The sequence below is a fragment of the Corvus moneduloides genome, chromosome Z (assembly GCF_009650955.1).
Source record: "Corvus moneduloides isolate bCorMon1 chromosome Z, bCorMon1.pri, whole genome shotgun sequence".
Classification (NCBI taxonomy): Eukaryota; Metazoa; Chordata; class Aves; order Passeriformes; family Corvidae; genus Corvus; species Corvus moneduloides.
Window position 1 is genome coordinate 7,416,504 of NC_045511.1, and position 16,474 is coordinate 7,432,977.

The 16,474-nt window shown below is 36.6% G+C and overlaps 1 protein-coding gene across 2 annotated transcripts in view; it reads left to right on the forward strand.

Moving 5' to 3' along the window:
- Positions 1–16,474, forward strand: part of DHX29 (DExH-box helicase 29) — a 28,961-nt gene that overhangs the window by 1,756 nt on the left and 10,731 nt on the right. The window contains exons 2-20 of one of the 2 annotated variants that reach the window (XM_032096451.1): positions 865–938; positions 1,745–1,858; positions 2,417–2,546; positions 2,907–3,049; positions 3,899–4,024; positions 4,477–4,603; positions 4,871–5,032; positions 6,467–6,632; positions 7,587–7,710; positions 8,133–8,729; positions 9,415–9,558; positions 9,653–9,829; positions 10,423–10,563; positions 11,895–12,039; positions 12,256–12,376; positions 13,374–13,458; positions 14,057–14,145; positions 14,742–14,870; positions 15,671–15,746. In XM_032096451.1, coding sequence (XP_031952342.1) covers positions 865–938; positions 1,745–1,858; positions 2,417–2,546; positions 2,907–3,049; positions 3,899–4,024; positions 4,477–4,603; positions 4,871–5,032; positions 6,467–6,632; positions 7,587–7,710; positions 8,133–8,729; positions 9,415–9,558; positions 9,653–9,829; positions 10,423–10,563; positions 11,895–12,039; positions 12,256–12,376; positions 13,374–13,458; positions 14,057–14,145; positions 14,742–14,870; positions 15,671–15,746 — 2,870 coding nt within the window. Of the gene's footprint in view, positions 1–864; positions 939–1,744; positions 1,859–2,416; positions 2,547–2,906; positions 3,050–3,898; positions 4,025–4,476; positions 4,604–4,870; positions 5,033–6,466; positions 6,633–7,586; positions 7,711–8,132; positions 8,730–9,414; positions 9,559–9,652; positions 9,830–10,422; positions 10,564–11,894; positions 12,040–12,255; positions 12,377–13,373; positions 13,459–14,056; positions 14,146–14,741; positions 14,871–15,670; positions 15,747–16,474 lie in introns of those variants that run through there. The other variant, XM_032096452.1, reaches the window with a different exon arrangement.

The window sequence follows — 16,474 nt, forward strand, 5'->3', positions numbered from 1 at the left end:
CTCCCAGAGCCATTCTGCAGGCAGGCCAGCATGGATGAACTGTGCCTCCTGGAACAGCACTTAGCCACACGGGCTGGTGGAAGCTGTGGGCTTGCTCAGTTTCTTCCTACCTGTGGAGTACCAGACACTGTATGTGTGCTCAATTCAACAGCAAGCTGTGTGTTGTCATTCTAATGGCGATAAATAGTTTTGTGAATTGGGGTTTGGTTTTTTTAATAGCTGTTAAATGAGAAGTATTTAAGAATGGCTGTAGCAGAGCAGGCCAAAGGCTTCTGTAACCCAGTGCCCTTTCCTAGGTAGGGGACAAAAGCAGGTATGTAGGTAAGAACAGATCAGGCATGCAGTGATATAGGCTCCACCAGCTGTGGCTTAGGGTCTTCCTGAGCCAGATATAATTTTTTTTCAATACTCTCCCATATCAATTGATTTCTTTACTTCAGAGCTGTTCTGTCTGCCCTCGGACCTCAGTAAATATCCACTGTCCATAGCTTTAGTGGCAAAGGGTTCTGTTACATAGCTATGTGCTCTATAATAAAAAATTCTTAGCAACCTTGCATGTTCTGAAGCTGCCATTTACTTCCTATTTGGCAATCCTTTTTCAGTGTTGAGAGGGTGAGCAGTCAATCCCATTTCCTCTCATTATACTCTCTGAATTTTATATTTTGTCTACCAAGAGTCGTAGCCCTCTTCACTGTTCCTTGTTTAAGGCCTTTCTTGATTATTATTGTCTTTATGCACCTGCAAGTTTCTGGCAAGTTAGTGTAATAGTTTGCACTAACCTGTGTTATGTTAGGTCTGCTTTAGCTACTTTAAACAATGTTCTCAATGAGTTTTGTGTAATTGATTGTTATTTAAAATTTGCAGGTCCAAAAACTTACAGTTTTGGTTCAACAACAGATTCCAGTAGTGCTGCAAATCTAGATAAATCTGTTCTTAAGGCAAGTATCTTCTTTATGTAAATAACTTTGATTTTCATAATACTGCTTTAGCTGAGTAAATATTTCTTCAGGTCTATTTCAGTATTATGTTGTGCACGTAAACTACATTAATGTGTGAGACAGTCACCATTTTGAGTTTGATATTGTTTAGGGTTTTGAGTGTCCTTTAAGAAATAGGGATAAATTAACAGTGTAGGAGAATGGCTGTCTGTTTTTTAAATAACAAATCATACTTCGCATGCAAGATTATTTTAGGAGTTAGGTTTGGGCTTCTGCTGTGTGTATTGATTTTTCTTCCTGTCAGGAAAGAGTTACAGATTTTATATAACAAACTTAGTAGTAAGTAAAGCCTGGTTCATGTTTCAGAAGAGTTTCAAATATTATTTAGAATTATTATACTAAATTTGTTTTTTATATTTGTTTTGGAAGGAGGATATCACAGATTGCATCTTTATGTCCAAATTATCTTATACAAGTAGAACAGAAAGACCTTGGTTTTTCTGGTAGAAATTTTTGAAAATTTACTTATGGCATTTCACTTAACATACCAAATTTCCTTGAAAATGTACATGGGCTTTCTTGGTAATAAGGAACGAATCCCTCTGTTTCAAGTAAAAGCATATAGCTTGCAGAAATAAAGGTATCCTTTTTGTAAGAGATGTTTAGGCCACTTATGGAAAGCTTGAAAAATTGGAATTTGAATGGCAGAGAGATTTCTCCATTCTTACATCCTTAGTCATTAAGAGCACTGACATGTCAGAAAAGCTTCTAATGTTTACCTGTATCAATTAATTTTTTCTTTGCAGGTAATGATAAATGGTAGTTTGGAGAAAAGGATTATCGATGTGATTAATAAACATAAAAACCAAAATGATGACAAAGGAATTATTTCCAAAAGACTAACTGCAAAGAAACTACAGGTACAGTTCAAAGTTTTAGTTTCCATTATTTATGTAGAATAAAGTTTGTTTTTTGTCATTTTTATCAAGTGTTATACTACACTTCTGTATACAGTACAAGCCAATACACCATGCTTTTCAGTAGTTACACTAATGATTAGTCAGTGAAATCAAGAAGTATGCTTATTAGGAAAGGCACATCTTTATGGATTCAGGAACTAAAATCAAGAGGTTTCAGACAACATAGAGGAATAGTACTTAATCTGAATGATTTAGGTTTCCTACATTTTTCATTCCATATACTTGGAAAATTACAGGTATGTCCTTATTTAGCTATAAAATATATTGTGTACAGAGGCAGGAATGTAGATTTATTTATACTTATGCATGTATATTTAGAAAGAAAGTATTATAAACTCTGTGTGCAAAACAATTTTCTGCTTAAGTTTTAGATACACTGTTGCACATTGTTTATCTCCCTTTAATGCTGACTTTCTGATATGTGGGAAATAGAACTTTGCAAGCCTGTGTTACATTGTTAGATTAAATACTAACCTTTTCTGGCTGTCTCATTTATAGGATGTATATATGGCTTTACAAAGATTCTCTTTTAAGACTGAGCACATTGAAGAAGCAATGAAAAATACACTTTTATATGGTGGTGATCTTCACTCTGCACTTGACTGGCTTTGTTTAAACCTTCCCGATGGTGAGTGTGGTGACAAAATAGTTCTTGACAGAAGAGAAACAGGACCTCCTAAGCAGTAGCATTCCTACTTCATAGTAGCAATTAAATACAATATGTTTCTAAGACTAGTAGTTACAACAGTGTTCTTTTCCTAGAGGCACGCCTGACTGGTTCTGGGATATTTTAGTGTATAAATCTTGTGGTCTTCCTGTTTCTGCACTTGGAGTTCTGTGGAAGTCCAGTGAGCAAATAGTATCTTACATAAATGCTAAAGCCTAATTTTTATTTCTGTTTGTGTTCTTCTAATTGTTTACCAACACACTTTAAAATATTTTCCTGTAATTATTATTGATATTTTCTGTGACATGTTTTATTTTGAAGATGCCTTGCCTGAAGGTTTTAGCCAGCAATTTGAAGAGCAGCAGCAGAAACCTAGAGCAAAATTTCGTTCTGTTGTGTCACAACGTGGAACGCTGCCTCCCTTAGAAGACAACAAAAAGAAAGAAAATGGCCCTGAAACTAAGGTAATCTGAAAATCTAATCTCTAGTTACTTGGGGCAGGGCAGGGAGGAGAGAACAAAGCTTTCAGAAATATGGGAGATGTATTGATTTCAAGCACTGATGTGGAAAGCTTATGAAAATGTTGTATGATTGATAGTTGTCACCTGCATTTTAATTTCAGTGGAATGGTAATTTAAAGGTATTTTTCCTGTGAAGGTTCTTTGTAGTTCATTTTTGTGGTAAAGCATGGAGAATCTCATGAGATTTAGGTTAGGTATTAGGAGGAAATTATTTTCTGTGAGGGTGATGAGACACTGGCACAGATTGCCCAGAGAAGCTGCTGATGCCCCATCCTTGGCAATGTTCAAGGCCAGGTTGGATGGGGCTTTGAGCAACCTGCCATAGAGGAAGGTGTCTCTGCCTATGGCAGGGGTGTTGGAACTAGATGATCTCTAAGGTCCCTCCCAACGCAAGCCATTCTATGACTCTATAGATTAATTGCTTAATTTTATGCTATAATGGGTTTATTCTGTTTATTTACATGTGGCACTCTCTACACACTTGCATGGGTTAAAGTTTGCATACATGCTTTCAGTGTTTCGATTTCTGTGGTTATTGAATCTTAAACTAGAAAACAAAAAGATTTCATGCAAATAATTTCATTCTTTATGGCAATTATAGTTGCTCTAGTGTTAAGATCTATTTAAGTGTATGGTGGAGTATTCACCCTGGTTGGAGAAGTTTGAGCCATTTTTTTTCTTGTCATATATATATTTTATATATAAAATCTTAACCAGTAGATCCTGGATACTGGCAGAAAAAGCATTGTTTTCACATACTTTATCATTACTTTTAACTTACATTGCTCTTAGGAAACGAATGTGAGGAAAGAGAAAGAATTGAGTATGAAGGAATGGATTTTGCAATATGCCGAGCAACAGAGTGATGAAGAGAAGGATGAGTCTGTGAAAGAGACAGAGCAAGAAAAATTTGACCCAGTAAGCAGAATAATGCTTCATGGAAGTCTTTCTAAAAACTGACATGTCTGGTACATCTGCATGTGGTGGATCTATTTGTTACAAAATTGTGTGTTACAAATTGGGGATTGAAAACTTCTCTTGTGTTATCAGTAATGCATCTGGCTGCTGAAGGAAAATCTGTTGAAGCTGCTTCTTTTCTAAGTTGTTTTTCATTTCCCATATTACTTGCACTGGGTTCAAAATGTTGGAATGTAACGTGCAGGAAAAAAATTTAAAATACATTTCAGTGAGATTGAGTGAGTTACTATCAAATTCTGGGAGGTTTTGAGTGTTAGTTAAGTAAAAACTCATTTTTCCCGATTGTGTAAGCTTGGTACAAAGGATAAAAAACCTGCACTTTATTATGAAGGTCATTGAAAGTGACAAGCATACCATGTTCAACTTGTAATTAATAATTCTGTTTGAAATAGAATGAGAGATATGTACATCTGTCTGCCAAGCTTTCAGAAGCAAAAGAACAAGCAAGCATCTCCAAGCAAGACAAAGACAAGCAAGGCCAGAAGGCAGCACAAGAAAAAATAAGAAGAATTCAGCAAGGTAGAGCTATGCAAGTTACCTGTGTTTTATTTTCTGGCCTGCATGTTTGTTAGGCGATTAAATATTGGAGTCAGATTGACTTGAAGATGATTTCATTATCTTTTATGCCACTCTGTGAAATGAAGGCTTTTCTGAATCTGTTCTTTCTTGGTCAAATTCTAAAATGTCAGTAACATTTCACTACTTCTGTTTTTGGGTACTCAGTATGAATTAATGTAGTGTTTTTTAAGCCGTTGGTGGGTGTAAGTTATATTCTCTCTCTGACAGAAATGGCAGTACTTGAGGAACATCCAGTATTTAATCCATCTATAAAGATTTCAAACCAGCAGCAAAATGAAAAGAAAAAAATTCCCTCATCTCAGCCTCAAGAAACCACTTTGAATTTGAGTTTGCTTGAAAAACCTGATGGTGCTGCAAAGGAAGACAAAGGTGCGTTGGAAGTGATTCAGTATAAGCTTGAATCATACCATAAATTTCCAAAATTAGTTCTTGTTTTTCTAGGTTTGCAGTGATAAGTGAACAAACTCTGGTTGGAAAGGAAGGTGGATTATCACAGAACCAATTAGCTTGGAAAAGACCTCTGAGACTGAGTCCAACCTATGACCAAACACCACCATGTCCATTAGACCATGGCACTGGGTGCAAAGTCCAGTCTTTCCTTAAGTACCTCCTGGGTTGCTGACTCCACCACCTCCTTGGGCAGCCCATTCCAACGCTCGACAGCCCTTTCTGTGAAGATATCCCTCCTACTGTCCAGCCTGAACCACCTTCCCTGATGCGGATTGAGGCTATGTCCTCTTGACGTATCGCCAGTTGCCTGGAAGAAGAGGCCAACCCCCACCTGGCTACAGCCTCCTTTCAGGCAGTTGTAGAGGGTGATAAGGTCACCCCTGAGCCTCCTTTTCTCCAGGCTAAACACCCCCAGCTCCCTCAGCTGCTCCTCACAGGACTTGTGCTCCAGACCCTTCCCCAGCTCCATTGCCCTTCTCTGGACTCCCTCCAGCACCTCAATGTCTTTCTTGCAGTGAGGGGCCCAGAACTGGACACAGCACTCGAGGTGTGGCCTCACCAGTGCCCAGTACAGGGGGACAATCCCTGCCCTGGTCCTGCTGGCCACACTATTGCTGATCCAGGCCAGGATGCCATTGGCCTTCTTGGCCACCTGGGCACACCCTGGCTCATGTTCAGCTGCTGTCACCAGCACCCCCAGGTCCTTTCCAGTCCCTCTGTCCCAGCCTGTGGTGCTGCCTGGGGTTGTTTTAGCAGGACCCAGCACTTGGCCTTGTTGAACCTCACACCATTGGCCTCAGCCCATGGATCCACCCTGTCCAGATCTGTCTGCAGAGCCTTCTTGCTGTCCAGCAGATCAACACTCCCACCCAAATCAGTGTCATTTGTGTACAGTCTGTCTCACTGACCAAGCTACCTTTAAAGGATCTGGAGTTGTTTTAGCAGATTACGTTGAAAGCTATTTTTGTCATGCTGTCATGTCTTAAAAATTAGATTTTTTTTTTTCAGTTGTAGGGCTAGTTGCTATTCCAGTCACCTTCACATGTTTTTCAACTATTTTAATTGTAAATATTCAAATTGTTAGGTTATTTTCTAATAACGAAACTTTAATGAAAGTTCTGAAATTATTGGGTGATCAGAGATAACAAAATACTGTAATTAATTTTCTGCCAGATACTTCTGTAGGAAAAGCAGAAATTTCTGTCATGTATCATCAATACCTGTATTTCTGCAAAACATTCCAGAAAATAGTGCTGTCTAGTTAAATACATGTGAATAAAAGGTAAAAATTACTTCAAATGAATGTAGAATAAATTTTAAGATACTTAAAAATGTGTTTTTCTGCTCTTGCAGTGAAAAAGAGGGAACCACTAGATATAAGAAATTTTGATTATAGTGCTCGAAGCTGGACTGGTAAATCTCCAAAACAATTTTTGATTGACTGGTGCAGAAAGAATTTTCCCAAGAGCCCAAATCCTGCTTTTGAAAAAATTCCCGTTGGAAAATATTGGAAATGTAGGTATGTATTTCCTGTAATCTTTACATTTGTCTTTTGGTTCATTTGAAAATAAAAACTGGGTCAATTCTGTATTGTTGATTGAGATTTATATTAATACAGTGTGTTTATATAGTGTGTCCTGTTTAGTCCATCAGGGATATATTTTACTCTGAATAGCTCTCAAAAGTGATGCTTGGACTAGACAAAGTCACAAAAATAAGATTCTAGTGAATGATCCCATAAAGCAGGGATGAAGGTTTTTTATTTGTGTACTGCTGAATGAAAAATTAGTCTGAAGCTGTGAGATAGATTTGAACAGTTTACGTTTGATATTCAAAGTAACAAATCAAAGATTCAAGTTTGTGAATACCAAAACCACTCTGGAGATTGTGTGAAATAAAGTGCAAATTAAAAATTTGTATTAAAACTAACATAAATTTGTAGGCAAGAGAGTGCAGTATTTTATTTTAAAATTTCTTTTAGAAATCAAGTGTATAATATAGATTTGTAAAGTAGAATATTACCATGTATAAATAAAGTAGTCACAACATTATCAATGAGCAACATTTCTTGAAGAAACCAAGGAAAAGAGCTTGTTTTCTTGCTCAAGCTAAAAACTACTAATGGACTGCCACCCTAAGAATATGGAAAATTTGACTGCTGCTCTGACTGGTGTTTATCTGTTAAACAGATGTTTGCATCTCAGTAGATCATTAAATGTCACCTCGACCTATCCTATATGCTTACAAGCCCACAAACACTTAGTCCTTCTTCCAAAGCACCTAACCTTAATGATAATCTGTGTGTATATAAACACTTCTGCCTTGAAGAAAGTGAAGATGTTTGTGAAGAGGGAAAAAAACCCCACGAATTCACAGCTGGAATCTTTGCTGAAAATGTTACGTTATATACGTATTTTCTGTTTATATCAGTAGCAAAAAATTGAGGTAAATGCCTTTGAAATATCTCTTTAAGGGTCAGGATTATCAAGTCATCAGATGATGTAATGACAATGTGTCCTACAATTGTAACAGAAGATAGTATGCAAGCACAACATCTAGCTGCTACTTTGGCGCTCTACCATTTAACCAAAGGACAAGTAAGTTTCTTAGCAGTACTACTGTTCTTGGCCTCAAATCTGCTTCTGCACTTTTTTGTTATCTATATTATTATCTATGGTTAGGTTCTAAAAATAGTTTCATGTAGTATTTCCCATTAAATTCTTTGCTTCTATTACAAATTCATTTGTTTTTATCTAATTGTGCATATGCTTTGCAGCATGCAGAAATGATTTTTTTTGTAAAGCTGTACTTTCAGTCTTGTAAAAACTGTAAGCTAATTGAAAATAAAAATTTATTGTTGACATTTCTATTACTTCTTTCATAGTTTCTGTATTCAGAATGACTTCTTTCTTGGTTTTTGTCATATCTTTTGACATTTGAGTTTGTTTACGCATAAAATATTAATGATGATACTACTAAGTAGTATGTAATAGTTTTTTTCTGCTTTTTGCACCTGAAGTCAGTTCATCAGTTGCTGCCTCCTACCTACCGAGATGTCTGGCTAGAGTGGAGGGATATTGAAAAGAAAAAGGAAGAAGAAAGCAAGATAGAAACCAACAAGCCACGTGATACCTTTATTGCTAGATTATTAAACAAACTCAAACAACAACAGCAGCTACAGTCTGAAAATCAGCCAAAACTATCTGAGGGTCCTGAAGATTCCTGGGAAAACTTAGTTTCTGATGAGGACTTCAGCAGTCTCTCCCTTGAGACCTCAGATGCAGATAATTTGGAACCTTCAAGGATTTTGTTTAAGAAGCTGCAGAGTTCTTCCAGATACCAGAGGCTTCTGAAAGAGAGACAGGAGTTGCCTGTGTTTAAGCACAGATACTCAATTGTAGAAACTCTTAAAAAACATCGAGTAATTGTTGTTGCTGGTGAAACAGGCAGTGGGAAGAGTACCCAGGTGCCCCATTTTTTGTTAGAAGACTTGTTGCTAGATGAAGGATCAAAAAAATGCAACATCGTTTGCACACAACCCCGAAGAATCTCAGCGGTGAGTCTGGCAACCAGGGTTTGTGAAGAGCTGGGCTGCGAATCAGGACCAGGAGGAAAAGTAAGAAGTGTCTGAATTCTTTTGCTTGTCTTGATCAAATACAGGGGGCTGGATTGTTGACAAAAAGCAAGAACACTATTTCTTACACAACAAAACAATTAGATGCTATTTTCTCTTGAAAAGGACTTCTTGGTATGTCAGTTATTTATTTTGTCTTGTCACCTGTGAACCTGTAGGTATCTCTGTATGATTTCTAAAATCTTCAGAGGCTGATGTAGAGCAACAGTGTTTCATAGTGGGAATGGTCAAAGATTTGAGCAGATGCTCCAGGGACTATTGGCCATCACTATGACTAGGGCTGAAGCAAAATCCCCTGAATAAGGCTCTGAGCAATCCAGTCTGGCCTTGAGAGAGGGCCTTTCCAGTATAAGTTATTTTGTTATCTGAAGAAAGCTGAAGTCCTGCATTTGTTAGGGTAATTTGTGCAAAAATACTTTTGAGACTGTCAGAGAGTCCTGAAAAGCGCCCTGATTTTACCAGCTCTTTGCTACTCTGGATAAACTTTTGTATTTTTCTTTTCTTAACAAAGGAAAGAAAGTACTTGTATGGAAGTGTGGCAGTCATTCAGTATACTACTTAATTAGCAACTTGTGCGGTGTCTGAATCTGACAGTAGAGTTCACTAAATTTTGAATATTGTGAGCTTGTATGTTTAGTTATTCTATATTTTTAATTTATTTTTTAAGAATTCCCTGTGTGGATATCAAATTCGTATGGAATCAAGAACAGGAGAAGCCACCAGACTACTGTACTGTACGACAGGTGTCCTGCTTCGAAAACTTCAAGAAGATGGTCTTCTTTCAAGTATATCTCATGTTATTGTAGATGAGGTTATCAGTTCTTTACTGTTCTGCAGAAATTATAATTATTCTGGGCCTTGACCTGTACTAAATTCTTGCTATAGATGTGTTTTTCTAATTCTAGGTACATGAAAGAAGTGTCCAGTCTGATTTCTTGCTAGTTATTCTGAAAGAGATCTTGCATAAGCGTTCAGACCTGCATCTGATTTTAATGAGCGCCACTGTAGACAGTGAGAAGTTTTCCAGCTATTTCTCACACTGTCCCATTTTAAGGATCTCAGGGAGGAGCTACCCTGTTGAGGTAGGTAGATGTTTATTTTGATTATGCAAGACACTTTGTATGCATGTGTGCAGTGTTTGCCTGGTTAGTATCTAGGTAATATACCTATATCACTTTTTTTTTACCAAAAATACAGATCTTAAAATAAATATTTTAGGGACTTGTAGTCCTTTTATGAAAATACAGAATAGCTTCAGGGCTTTGAAGTGCACAGCTGTACTATTTCTTCGTGATGGATTTAATTGATTACAGTCAGTCCATCAGTGACACTTTGATTTTTCTCTGTTAAACCTAGGTAGAAGGTAAAGCATTTAAGAATTCCTCCCACCCCCTGTAACTTTGTCATTGCACTCTTAGGTGTTTTTCTTACTTGTGCTATGTAGACTATGGTAAAGGTTATGTAATGATCAGGTGGAGAAGCCCGTTGACAAACTTGTAGCAGCTCTAAGGTTAGGTTTTCAAAAATTGTAAGAGTTTTATTTGAAATCTGGAAGATTTATTGCAACATTAAGGCATGCCCTGTTCAACTTTGTTCAGTAAGCTTTAAAAAGTGAAAAAGGCTGCTCATTAATTTTTGACATGCCTTGTGCTTTTTCTTTGAATTTTCACTAAAGATTTTTCATGTTGAAGATGTAATTGAAGCAACTGGCTATGTTTTGGAGAAAGACTCAGAATATTGTCAGAAGTTCTTGGAGGAGGAGGAGGAAGTAACAATAAATGTTACCGGCAAAGGAGGAAGCACTACAAAGCACCAGGTAAAACAGGCATTTTTCGTTTTGTCTTGGAAATTTTGAGGGTTTTTATTATTTAATCATTTTGGTTCCTTTGAATTAAATGTTATTGGATTGTAGAATATCAAATATTCTTTCAGTTTATAAAAGACACAGTGGCACTCCTACAAATACTTGTGAATGCTGCACCCTTTTGATTGTCACTCCAACTCCTATATAGCTGTCTTGATTTTGCTGTATTTGATAATGAGATATCTTGTAGATTCCCAGCTCTGCACTATAAGCAGCAGCAGGGAAAGCATTTAATTTTTTTATGCCAAAGAATTCTCCTACATAGTGAACCTAACAACAGAAGAGACAAGGCTTTATCCTTACATGAAAAACTCGAAAGAACCTCCAACTTGACATGCCAAATGAGATGATTTACATGAGATTGTTGTATAGACCTCTTTTCTTTAACAGTCTGTGGCTAATCCTTGAGTACTCTGCAGTGACAGCTCTCTGTGCTTTTGCATCAGAACTCTTGAAGGGGAGATTCTGTCAGTGCCATCTGACTTCAGCAGCTTAGGCTGTTCATGTAGACTATGTATTTTGGGGGGATACCCATCTGCTCCAACTTGCTTTGCAAAACTTCTGGAAATTTAGCTTGCTATGATCAAACACTGATACTTAAGTTGAAAAAAATACTCTGGTGTGCTCTGTTGATTGTCCTTCAGTACAGAAGAATATGTGGTGTCATGCTTCCTTAAGTATATTGATTAACAGTGAAAAAGTTTACAATAGTGCCACTTAATACAGAAACTATGCTATGTGTTTAAGATGCCTGGAAACAATTCAAATGTATGTCTCTCGTGCTAACTCTTCTTTCTTGTTCCAAAACACTGCAGGAGTTGCCGCCTCGTTCATTCTTAATTTTCGTTGCTACCATTACTTGAGAAGGGTGAGGTGAGGGAGAGGGAAAAGGTGAAACTAGTTTCTTATACCCCAGAGTAGGAGTTTTGAGAGACAAGAATACATCTGTTAGCCCAGTTTGAACTGATACCAGTTGAATGCTAGATATGGACCTGGGGCCTGTTTAGTTCTTCAGCAGACTTTAATTTTTACCTTTTTTCCATCTGGAGTGTCATTTAACAGTTGTAGATACCTATACACATTGTGTAGGTGGTTGTGATTAAATCTAACTTGCACGGGTTTTGGTGGGAAGTTAGTCAGTTAAATTTCTCTTATCCCTATCTCTGTTTCAAGTGAATGGCAAATTCACCTTCTTCTCTCTTACCTTCTTCTAAAATACTAAGAATGTGATTTTTTTTTTTCTTTTTTTTTTTTTCTTTTTTTTTCTTATTCTTTCTTTTTAGGAGTATGTCCCAATTCAGTCTGGATCTGGTATCGATTTGGCTCCTCACTATGCGAAGTATAGCAGTCGTACACAGCAGGCTATCTTATACATGAACCCTTACAAGATCAACCTTGAACTTATTTTGGAGTTGCTTGCGTACTTAGGTACAGTCCACTTCTTAAAAAGTTTATATACTTGTGGTTGTCCTTTGGACCTATTTTCCAGTGCTTTCTACTGATACTGAAGTACTTGACTTCATTCTTAAATGAAACATCCTAAAAAGCATTAACCACGGGGTATAGCATTAGTTCCTGTTGTTATGTGAAACTTCTTGCAATGCATGTTTGTTTTAACTATATGCTTGTACTGTAATTTTGCAGATAGAAGTCCCCAGTTCAAGAGCATTGAAGGTGCTGTGCTGATCTTTTTACCAGGCCTTGCTCACATCCAACAGCTGTATGATCTCATTTCAACTGACAGAAGATTTAACTTGCGTGACAGGTAACACAGATGTATTTTTTTAAGTTAATACTCTCAGTTACAACCCAATAAACATATTCATTAAGGTTTGGTGTTCTTGTAAAAGGAAACTGAGAGTTATACCTCTGACCTAATTGTGCTACAAATGTACTTTTACTGCAGTACAAATGTGGTTTCGCTTTAATACGAATGTACTTTTACTACTATAATCTAAAAGTTGTACAAGCAAAAATGACAGATACTTAAGAATGGTATGATAAATTTTCTTTTGTTACTTTCTATTTTATTCTTCAACAAATTTATTTAATCAAAAGCAGTTGACTACTTCTTTTCCACTTCTTAGGGTATGGAAGCTGCCATACCTGGGATACAGATTTCTGTGGCTTACTGTTTACATGGAAGTGACTACTTCCTGAGAAGAGCTCCAGAGCATCTGGATCTACCAAGAGAAATGGCCTAGGGTTGTAGTGACAGATAATTTCAAAAATTTTTTTTTGGGTAACTGAAAGTTAGCAACACAACTGCATAAAAGGAACAATTGCAGTCAAATGCTAAATATTTGTTGGTGCACTGAGATGTAAAGGTCTGGAAGAGAAGGAAAGTACCAGTCTCTGTGGCTATCTCATCTCCGAAGGCCTTTATTACTCAAACTTAAAGTTGCATGTGTTTGTAATGGTCCTTGTCTTGGAAGAACAATTTGAAAAACTTGGGTTTATGGACACCTTCCTCCCTTTATTGCTAGGCTATTATTGTAAAGTAACCGGAAGTTCTGCAGTATTACTATTTTGCCTGCATTTTTACTTAATGGGAGAACATCCCTATGAGCTAATGATGTTATTTTTTCTAGATATTGTAATAAAACAGTGAAGCAGACTTTCATACCTAATCATACAAAGCTTTATTCTTTCAGTTGTCTGTTCTAGTTGCTTTCTCCGAATGTTGTCATTATTCTGGTCTCATTTTTTTACTCTATCTAATTTGATAAGTATATATTTATTACTCTAATTTCTTGTTCTAGGCACAGATTGATAGCTCTGCATTCTGTTCTTTCAACTCAAGATCAAGCAGCTGCATTTACAATACCTCCTCTTGGTATTAGAAAGGTAGTATTTACAAAGTTCACAGCTGAAAAGAGAAGTTTTCTGTGGGTGCAACTCTGAATTGTTATGAAATATAATCATACAGAATTACACAACAAACAGTTGTTCATGGAATTTCCTCTCTGCAAAGAAACAATTCTAATTTCATGATCTAGAAGCTAATATTCTGTGAAAATATTGACAGTATTGGAGAAATTCTTAAACCTAATCTTTTTCTGTGAACTTCTTTAATTCTTACTTTCCTGTATTTTAGCTATTGTTAACCAGTAACTATGGCTTTCTTTCTAGGAAAAATACAATTTTATTTACTGCCAAACTATGTAATTAAATGTTGATTAGTTTTGGCAGATACTAGCCAATAATTTTGATGGATTATAAAACAAAATGGGAATGTGAAATTCTTTATTAACTTTTAATTTCTCTCATTGGGAGAAACTAGACAATTTCCTAAGTCATGTAGCTTTTAATTATTTGTCAGTTTATTTAAGGAAACATTTCTGGGTAAAAAATTTTAACCAGACTTACCCCATAATACTGATTTAAAGGGTGAAAACTGTTAGACATTCCAGTTCTTCTATTTATGTTATGTTGCTTTTTCCAGATTGTTTTGGCAACCAATATAGCAGAGACGGGTATTACAATACCAGATGTTGTCTTTGTGATTGATACTGGGAGAACAAAAGAAAATAGGTAAGAGTTTGATTTTCATCAGTCATACTGTGATTACTGTAAATATTTGGAGGATAGAAATACAAGAATTTTGTAGTATCCTTCTTAAACTAGAGTTCCGGATGCAGAAATGAGTGCTGAGCTCATATAACAGCTTGGAGTTTTAGGTGCAAGTTTGGGATGTATCTTTGGAATTTCAAATGGTGTGAAGAACAGGGGAAGTTATCCACAGATAATGGATGTAATGTATGGATAATCATGATTAAGTACTGCTTTAAAAATGAAGGAAGTATGTTTTATACTATCTCTGTTTTTAAGAATTATTTTTCTTCTTCACTTTAAATGTGAAAAGCCCTACACAATGTATTGGAATGATTCTGAATTGCCAGGGACATGCAATAATAAAGTTTTCATTTTCCAATATTTACAGTTTCATTGGTTAGTTGTATTCAAGGTTTTGTAATATACAGTTCCACCCATGCTTAATTTTCAAAACTAAATATATTTTCAAATAATTGCTCATTAAATATATTGTCAGTGTGCTGATGTTCAGGTTATATGTATGTGCAGATTTTAATTCTGAAATCTGAACAGGCTTTTGCTTTATAATTTTTAAGGTATCACGAAAGCAGTCAGATGAGTTCCCTGGAAGAGACCTTTGTTAGTAAAGCTAGTGCTCTGCAGCGGCAAGGAAGAGCCGGGCGTGTTAGGGATGGGTTCTGCTTCCGAATGTACACGAGAGACAGGTATTGTAAACTTAGCAGAATTATGTAAATCACACAGATACTGTCTTTTTGTTTTTCTGTGAAAAACCAAGAATTCTTGTTGAAATTCACATTATTTACTGCAAACCAGAAAGATAAAACTGGAAAAAAACTCAACCAAAACAGGAGTTTGAATGTCATATATATAAAGTGTTACGGTAGTCTTTTGCATTTTTTTAAAAAAGTTAATTTTACTCTTAATATTTCTAGAATGTGTTTTTTTAAAAGTATCCATAATTAAAGGAAAAACGCAGCACAAGGAATTGTAGAACATGAATTTTTTAACACTGGCTTGGTTCACATCAAATGTGTGCGAACCTTATCTCCTGAGCTTTGAATTTTTTATCAGGCAAATCTGTAGGTTTCTGAGGAGGTATCTCTATGGATAAGAGATGGGGGCACTGCAGAATTAGTTTCTGTTACTGCAGTGGAATAACCTTTTTCCTGCTTCTGTGAAAGCCTGAAGCGACTTTCAGCTGAGAAACAAAGGTTAAAGTCTTCTGATACAACCAATGAAGTGTCCCTTTTAATCACATACAAGACTTTCAGTTTGAAAGCATTAAAGATTTGTTTTGAAAATTGGGGTTTCCTGCCTTTCCCTCTCTGACTAAAACTTGTTTTTCAAGCCACAACACATGCCTTAATTCAAAGTATGAATGGCTTACCCATGCCATTGCCATTCAAGAGAAAAACTGGAAGAGTGACCATGTGAAACCCAGATTTACAAGTTTAATTCAAAGATTTAGTTGAATATATGTTTCTGTGTTTTTGTGATGTTGCAGGTTTGAGAGTTTCATGGAATATTCTGTTCCAGAAATATTGCGTGTGCCTTTGGAGGAATTATGCCTTCATATTATGGTATGGTTTTTGGTTTTAGAATTGCTAACCTTGTGTGGTGGGTTGACCTTGGCTTGATGCTGGGTGGCCCCAAAGCGCCTCTATTATTCTTGTCCTCAGCTGGATGGGAGAGAAAACATAACAAAAGGCTTGGTAGCTAAAATACTACACATGCCTTTGGAGAAATTACACCTTCATACTATTGCCTGGTTTGGAATTACTGGCCTTAGTAGCTAAAAAGGTTTGCTACGACAGACCTGATCCAATGTAATTACTTAATGGGGCTTCTCCCACAGGTCAGGGGGTAACTCAGCACTTGACTGCTGGATAATAGGAGCGCACTGTTCAGTGAGAATAGTCTACTATATGATTGCAGTTGCCTCAGAGTAACAATTGAAACTTTGTTAAATAGCTTTCTAATTGATTTCTGCTTAAGGGAGCAATTCCTTTACGTCTCATCGTGTCCTAAGTGAGTAGGATGTGCATGGAAAGATGAGCAACCTGACAAGTTAGTGCTAGGTTGAACTGCATCCCATGAGGATTGAGTCTCCTGCTCATCAGTGGTCGTTGGTAACACACTTCTCTCAACAGTGGTCATGCCATATGGAGCCCTTCCAAACAATGAAGTTTTGTTAACCTAATGTGGGGCAGATCAGCCTTCTGGGAAGCAAGAGACTTGTTTAATGGGGAGGGAATGTGAACTTTTGATGCAAGAACAGCTTTGCAGTTTTCTATGTAGCTGTTGGAAA